Source organism: Austrofundulus limnaeus, unplaced genomic scaffold, assembly GCF_001266775.1.
Source record: "Austrofundulus limnaeus strain Quisiro unplaced genomic scaffold, Austrofundulus_limnaeus-1.0 Scaffold43, whole genome shotgun sequence".
In the NCBI taxonomy this organism is placed as follows: domain Eukaryota; kingdom Metazoa; phylum Chordata; class Actinopteri; order Cyprinodontiformes; family Rivulidae; genus Austrofundulus; species Austrofundulus limnaeus.
In genome coordinates, this window is record NW_013952445.1 from 1,779,031 (window position 1) to 1,787,725 (window position 8,695).

Here is an 8,695-nt window from a genome sequence, read left to right on the forward strand (position 1 = left end):
TTTAAAATCCTTTGAAAAATTACAATTTTGGATTTTTTTTATTGCTTAAATCATAATGTGAACTTGTTAGTTTGAGCACTAATGTAATTTTTTTTATAAAACCAAAATAGAATAATTGTTAATTCAGTGTGTTTATTTGGGTATCTGTGTCTTTGTTTGCACACTGATCATGAGAATCTGTTATAGGTCTAAGTCGGTTCCCAGCTGGAGAACAGCTGTTGGACGGTTGGAGAGACTGGGGTTTTTGGATTGAAATATGTGCTGAATTGTGCCTTTTTTTTTTTTGGGGGGGGGGGGGTGTGCATGTGTTGGTCACAATCTGGCTTTGGCTCGACACTGGTCTCATGCCCTGAGCCTACTCACTAGCTGGCCAGCTTTGCATTAAACAGTGTTCCTTCCACATGACTTGGTGACAATAGTGTTGCTTCAGCTCTCGATGGCCCCTGTGAGGGGCCCACCTACTCACCCCTGGGGGCCAGTCAGCCACCCACATTGGTGTTGTTTGGGTCCCTGATTAGCACCTTACCTGGCTCTCGGAGGAGATGGCGTCATCTCCCAGGAGCTCATTGCGCACCTCATCACTGTAGGCAATGCGTGACCTTTTCTGCAAGGGGAAAGGAGGAAGGAGAAGGAGGACAAAAAGAAGAGGAGAAAGAAACAGAGGGGAGCAAAAAAGAGAAAACAAGTGGGGAAAATATGTTTTAGTACTATTGTTCGTGATAAAAAAAACAACACAATATGCATTCCTTAAACACGAGAGCCCCCTAATGGAACTTGGTGACAAGCAGAGTCCTTCGCATGCAGCTTGCGTGTGTTTGTGTGCATCTCTACAACTCGTAATGACACCACGCTGTAGTATGGGTTTATGCTCATGCCTGCATCCAAGGTGATCCATTATACACAGTGTGGCACAAAAGTGGTAAAAAAAAATAAGGAGACCCCCAACACCATCTTGCCCACTTAAACAAATACAAGCTGAGGTACATAAAAAAAACCAGCATCTTGTGTGCATGGAGAGGCTGTGGAGTAGGGGGACAGGGGAGAGGGCCAGGGAGATGTATTATGAGGAAGTATCACTTGTCAGTGCTAAATCTTTTCTGGGGGGGCTGTCACTGCTGTCATCCCAGTGCAGTGGCAGCCTCTGTGATAACACCAATGCTGTGACTTAGACAGGGAATAATTCATCACCCATTGGCGGCCCATCGGATTTAGGGTTGCCTCTCTCTTTCTCACTCTCACACACACGCACACACACACACACTCTCTCTCTCTCTCTCTGTCTCGAGCTAGGATACAATGCAAAGGAATGCCATGTCCCACAAAAAAAGAGGGAGAAAAAAAACAACACCCAAAAAGACAAACACACATTTCATGCAGACTTCAAGAGTGTGCCACCTCCGATTGTGGTAGACTTGGCTGCCACTGTACTACTTGTTTACAGACGCCCGACCCGAGGAAAAACAGCCTCTTGGCATGCCCTCTAAACTAAACACACACCAGCAACAGACAGAGGGAGAAAAAAAAGTGTTTACTAAGCCTCCTTCGCTTTCTCTTACAGAGTTTCTAGTTGGGCTGCGGGAGGTGGGCAAAATCAAAGGCAAACACCAGCAGACGAATGGAAATATCACTTTCCTTCCACACAACTTATTTCCATTTTTTAATTTATTATTTATTTGTTTTTATAAATGACTCGTAAAAAAATAAGTCCTGGTAGTTTATTTATTAAAATGAAATAGCGAGAGCAAAACAAAGAAAAACCACGAAAAACCGGCGAAGGATCACCAATTAGTTGGTGGAGAATTTCTTTGTTTCAAAGGCTTTTTCTTGCCAACTTTCCAGTAACAGGAAAAGAAAAAAAAGTTTTAAGAAGCTATTGTGATAGGTACATTACTTTCCACAGGAAAAGCACGAAACAAACTTGAAACAGGCAATACTAAAATCCAGAGTGATATCGAGAACCTTCAATGAAAAAGCAATCACAGACCAGCTGAGTTTGTTTCTCTCTTTTTTTTTTGTCTCTTCTCAATCTGGAGCACTGACTGGAAAGTCATGGCTGATGTGATTTGGCTGTTATTATCATGATGGTGAGGGCCACAGCTCTCTGGAGTAATTACAGACTAGACGGAGGCCCTGATTGACCCAGACCACAAAAACCCATTAGATAAAGAGAGCACCCAAACAACACTCAACCACGGGGAGCTAAGCCAACCGCTGAACACCCACTGTGGGGAGGAAAAAAGGAGAGGAAGAAAAAAATTGGCAGCATAAACTCAAACAACACGGCCCAAACCACTCAGAAACACAAGACAGGATCATTATGTCAAAATGTGTCATATAGGTTACATTTTTAGCAATTCTGCTATTTGTTATTACTTTAAATCTCAGTTACATGACAGCAAAATGCAAAAAAAAAACCTTCAAAAACCTTTAATCTCATTGACTATAAATGTTTTTATTTTCTTATTTTAAAGCATGTTCTGCTTTCATTTCTTATGTCAGATACTTTAAATACAACACAAGAAATATACACGTGTACAAGACAAATAAATAAAGCGATTGTTTTATCATGAGAAGAAGCTTTATTATAATTGTTTTTTCACATATTTGTTTTCCCTTGTAATGAAATGCCACAGCTCTTCCAAGCCCCATTTTTTGGTGGAGGGCAACTCGCTGGTCACTGCGCTCCTGTTTGCGAGACCATTAAAAGTCATTTCAGATTTAAGAATAAAATAAATAAATAAATAAATAAAAGAAATGAAACGAGAATAAAGACGAGATTAAGGCGGCGCGTACGCGGGTACATCAGGCGCACAAACACACCTTTTGCCAGGGAAAAAAAATACTCCCACACATTCCATTTAAGTCAAGTTTCATCTTAAAGAGCTGCAGTGCAACTTAGGGGGAAAGACGACTTCTCCGGTAATTGAGACGAAGAAACCTGGGAGAAGCATTGATTTGAATGTTRCGGCTTACGTCGCCTTCAAACCATATGCAGGGTTTTTTTGTGTTGTTTTGTAATTCTAAATAGCTGTTTGTTACGGATGAATGTATGAAGGGGTTTCTGCAATGAGAACAGAGCAGATAACAAAGAGAGTATGAAGAATGGAAAGTGTCATTGAAATGAAAGCTTTGCCGCTGCTTCCCCCTGTAMCTTACAGTATGCACTCAGTTTTTTTGGATTCCCCCTCTGGAAAACAACAGATTCCTGAGCGATTGCTGCGATCCCTTTTGATGTAAAACACAAGCAGGTGCAACGCTGCCTTCATCATACGGCGACAATTTTTGATTATAAGTTTGGTGTTAAATGAAATCACAAGAAGTTCACTTTTGAGGTCAAGAAATCAGATAGCAGACACTTGTTTTACAGCGGAATCACCTAAAAAAATGGTAAAACTGATTTATGTTATTTACAATAGGTGGAGACAAAGTTCTGCATATTAAGACAAAACCAACTATCTGGTTTTCTAATCTAAAAAAGAATAAGTACTTTCAGAAGATACCTTATTGCTCAGATAACGAGAAAAAAAAAGGGGGGTGCTTTTTTTAATCCTTTTGAAAGGTCTGTCTTGTGTCACTTTTTTAATCTTGAGCGAGAATTTGCTTCTATTCCCGGAAGCACACAAGAAAAAGCACAAAGGCACATCTTAACTTTATGCAAAGTGGCCTGCCTTTTAAAACTCCACACATTCCGTAAAAAGCGGTGACGGAGGTGCTGGTGTCCTGTCAAAAACACACGTTTTTCTGTTGGCATGAAAGCTGACAAAAATAAATAAATAAAAAAAGAAAGAAARAAAGCTGCCTTCTTCGCCCGTCAAAATGCAATTACATATGCATGAGGAACAATTCATATCAGATATGCAAATCAGCTCAGCATAATCCTCTAAGAAGTAAATGATATCAATCTAATTATAACAAATATATGGATCATTTATTTCTGCACAATTCCTTTACTGTTTGGGGGCCATGTGTATATTGTTTAAAATACATTTATAAACAATCAGGGGGAAATCTGTTTTTTTAAAAAAAAAATCATAATTTTCAAACAATTTTCAGAATTTCGTAGCCTTTTTCATGTAAAAGAACAAAACATTAAACCCCATAATTAAAATATAACCAACTCAGATTTTGATGGCTTAATTCAATGACCCCCAACTCTCCTCCTTGCTTCCCGCCTCGTGCAACCAGTGACACAAGGACAAGTCGAATAATTGTGGCGCCTAGAAAGCGAGGGGGGGAAAAAGTAAACAGTTCATTAGATGGGAAATAAAAGGCGTAAAAATACCCAGGGGCAGAGTGTAATGAGGGGCCCTGAAGTTCCACCGCACACGCTCGGTCCCTCCACTCTCCCAGGCTTTTTTTTTTCCTTTTCACCCTGCACACACGGCTGGTGGCATAGCAGGAAGAATAATTAACTATATTCAATTTATAATACTATGTTCCATGACAGGTTTTTTTGTCCTGTAAGAACAGCTGGGTAAGCCAGATTTAATAACTCTTATGTCCAACTCAGTGTGATTACAAACTGACATTTAGTCTTTTATTTTTTTCATTGCTGCAAAATAATAATAATAATAATAATAAAACAAAACTTTATACACATAAAATACAAAGACATGCCAGAAAACTTTCAAAAAAAAATTTTTGACAGCAAAGAAGGACATAAAAATAAGTAGGTCAGCAAAATGTCTTTGTTCGCAAAAATGCATGCTTAACCGAAAGGTTATCTAGATTACTTCTTCTCCTCCCCAGCTGTGATTTTCTCAGGTGATGTGTGGACCCAACACCAGCAGGTCCCACTCTGGTTTCCCCACATGTGGGGGCAGAGGTTGACTGACGCGGCGTGGTGTTTAAAGGAAGCAGAGACCTTTAAGCAGGCACAAGTATCACAACAGCATCTTAAATAATGCATCCCTGGTTGGCAGGGGTTTAATGCGCACACCCACAGCCGGCACAAAGAGAAAAAAAAAAAAAAAACACAGCGCCGTTGTCTTGCATCTTCCCCTCTGCTTTAATTCAAACAAATTTGGAGAGGGTTGTTGTATGAAGTGTTATTTGCGAAAACATTTGATATATTACGAGACAAAGCGAAGCAGCTAAAGCTTGGGATTGTCACAGGAGGGTGTCATTTGAGCCTTTTGCTTTATTGTGGTCTTTGGTGCCGCTGAATCCTTCAAATGTGTCTGCTGAGCATTTGTGTGAGTCCCCACGTGCGCACGAGGGCCACCGTCTGTATGATGGAGCCTTTGCATCCCGAGAAAGCCTCCTTTATTTAAAAGAGAAGGATGCGTGCAACATATGCGAATGGTATACCCCCGGTTTGTGTTTCGCGCAGCCAACAGAAAACGCCGCAGTTGTCGGAGAAGCCGGAGCCTCAGATAACAGCATGGGGCCTCTCATTAGCTCACAGGTTGGTGCTCTGGTGGCTTCGGCGCACACTGTATTGTGTTCCACTTCCATGAAATACTTCAAAAAAAAAGTCTCAAAGAGGCAAATGTCAAAAACAYTAACAAAGGTGAAAGATCAACAACAAAAATGTAATAAATGAACCCTTGCTGTATCGGAACAGAAAGGTGGAGAAAAAACAATTTACGGCTGTGTTAGCTTTATAAAATTCTACTCATTATCAGTTTATTTTGATAAAATAAGTCAGTTTTAAATAAATTAGGTTTGTACTTGAAAGCAAATAAAAACTGAAGCAAGCTTTAAAAAATGTCGCAAAAAAAAAAGAAAAACAGTTTTCTTTGAAAGACAAAAACCACCTCAAGCATTTAACATTTTATTTGATTGCGTTCTTAAAGCAAATAAAAAAACAGAACTGTAAACCCAGCTATAGTCTCACACAAATACCCATCTTTCAAACTAGCACACAAATATACAGGATTTCATCTCCAGGGGGAATACTCAACCGTTTGCCGATGGAAGAATACGCTATTCTGATAGGGGCCTTTCATGCTTATACCTCTGTGATACCAGTGGTGTATTTCCCTGTCAAAGTCATTTCTACTGCTAAGTACGGCCGAGATCAGTCAATAAGCCTAACAACTGTAACCGTAAAGCAAGAGGCCAGGAGACTGTGTGAAAAGAGAGGAAAGTGTGTGTGTGGGGGTGCAAGTGAACTCAAAAACAGAAGAGCAAATTCAAGGAGGGCTTTGATGGAGGAAGCACCGTATCCTTTCTGAAAGCTGAGGGATCTTCTCTCAGCGGTTATTTCTTTAAGGCATGAGGGCCCGATTAAACCCAATATTAAAATATGAAGGTGCTTCTAATGAAAAATCAAAGGCCTTGTTTCCCCTCCCACACACACATCCCCATCTTTCTGCCTCCTTTCCCCGAGTTCTGTCGGGTTCTCCTCCTCACCGAGCGCATAGCTGTGCAAGGAGGGGGACAGAAAGAAATGAAAGTGCCAAAAGAAAAGAAGAGAGGGAAAGTAAGGGAAAAATAAGAAGGGAGAGAAAGAGAGAGAGAGAGAAGGTGGGGGGCTTTTTAGAAATGAGGGACCAAGGTGCTGGTGGTGCAAAACAGAGACAGACAGCGTCGGTTTGAGGAGTAAATCAATAGAGCAGAGCCGTCGGGGAGGTGGGTAGCCAGGGCAAGAAAAGAGGAGAGGAGAGSAGAACCAGCGCAGGGGCCCGGGCTGCGATCACAACGCTGGCTTCTGGCATGCAGTGGGGAATAAAGTCGGCCTCCCCGGGTCAGCACCAGAGAAAAAGGTGAGATTAGAGGAAAGTGGAGGAGGTATTTTCACAGACTGAAGGTGGGAGGGGTTGGTACTGGAGGATGACAAGAAGAGAAGGAAAGCATGTATATGTGTGTGTGCATGTGTGTGTGTTTGTGTACTATGGGGGGGTAGGAGATGTGCATATTGGATACCTGGTGAGCCAGGGACCAACCGGCCCATTAGCCTGTGGGCACCTACATATGGTTCACTGAACCCTTTGCTGAGAAGAGCTCCTCACCTATCAGTCTTTCCATCTTTTTTAAAGAAACATTCACTTTTAACCCTTTCTCTGCTTTGGAAAGAGGCTCAGTCCTGACCTCCATTTATGATTCATTTTTGTTTGATGTCTATTCTTGGATTGTTATCTAAAATTGAAAAACGTAATAAAAAAAAAACCTAGACACAAAGGGAAAGAAGTTGGGCCTGCTGAACATGTGCACATGGGCGTCCATCAGTGGACACACACACACACACACACACACACACACACACACACACACACACACACACNCACACACACACACACACACACACACACACACACACACACACACAGAGGACCATCTCCTTCAGTGCTTTGCCTTTTATTGTAATGTGACCATTGTTGGTGCTGAATAGCTAACTTATTAGCATAAGAATACAGCAGCACACATAGAGACTTAGCCAGATCATTATCTCTATATATTTATGTATACTTTGTTATTTCACTATAGCCAGAACACATTCAAATGTTGATGAGGCCAGTAAGACCTCTTTCCAAAGCCCCTCCAACATGTGCCCTCCCGAACTTCCCAATCCACTTAACAGTTTCCTGGGTATCTGCAGGTTCTGCACTGGAATCCACCAGTGGTTCAGAAATGATAAGAAACAGCCACGTAAGGGCTACAGAGAAGATGTGTTTACACCTTGAGCCGGTTCAAATTAAAAGATAAGAGCAAGAAAAACCAAATAATAAACACAGGAAGGAAAAAAAGTGGAACACAGTAACTGAATGTGTTTTTTAACTTAATATTAAAAGAAAATAAATGCATATGTTAAAAGGACAAACCCCTGTTAAAATGTATTTATTAAGCCACTTGGTTGACTTTAAAAAAGCAAATGTTAAATGAATAATTTAGGATGAAAAATAATTTGATGACAAATTTAAAAAAATGACATCAAAAAAACAAACAAGGGTTGTGTGTTATTGAGGGGAACAAAACCAAAGACTTTAGTCTCACTGCAGGAGTAAGCTGATGCTCTAATGCTGGCCAACCTCTGGGATAATTGAAAAAAAAAAACAACCTTAATTCATCTTCAGCAGTGTAATTCTGATCAAGGCCACAGCCAGATTCCTCTGCAGGCTTCAAAAACACCCGAGAAAAGGCAAAATTGTTGGTCGCTGAGAGCAAAAAATTAAAAAAAAACTTCCCTTTTCTTTCTGGCGTGTTCCCTCATTAGAAACACTTAGGATGAGAGGGAGAAACCAAGTTTAATTGTGTGGAGCCTGTGTTGTGTGCAGGGGGGCTTGTGAGCAAGAATTAAAACGTGTTAACATTAGAAATCAAACTATTAAGAAACTCCGGTGAACATGAAAAGTAAAGCGTTCCTGCTCTATTTACCCCCTTCTTCTGTCTTGCCTTCTCTGAGGCTTACTTATTAAAAATCAAATGCCACGGCCTAAAATACAGAGAAAACACAGGCCCAATGATTCATAATATATTTCATAAATACTTCATGAACCCCCTTCGCCATACTTTAGCCGGTCGGGCGAATAAGAAAAACATTGTCACCTATTCTAGTACCTGCTTGCCAGAGCATCACTGGGGAATAGGTGTCACATGTCACTTCTGGTTTACACTTTGAGCACGGGACAGGCGCGGTGCACGGAACATCGGGAGTAGGACAGAAAGAAGAACAGGAAAAAAAAGTGAAGGGGAGGTGGAAAGGGGTAAGGGGGAGGGGGTGTTATCATATCATCGCCCCATGTCTTTATAC

The 8,695-nt window shown here is 41.0% G+C and overlaps 1 protein-coding gene across 4 annotated transcripts in view; it reads right to left on the reverse strand.

Annotated features, from left to right (window-relative positions):
* vti1a (vesicle transport through interaction with t-SNAREs 1A) overlaps positions 1-8,695 on the reverse strand; it is a 120,045-nt gene that overhangs the window by 95,316 nt on the left and 16,034 nt on the right. For all 4 annotated transcript variants that reach the window (XM_014007645.1, XM_014007644.1, XM_014007647.1 and 1 more), the window contains exon 4: positions 527-604. In XM_014007645.1, the coding sequence (XP_013863099.1) occupies positions 527-604 (78 nt within the window). The remainder of the gene's footprint in view (positions 1-526; positions 605-8,695) is intronic.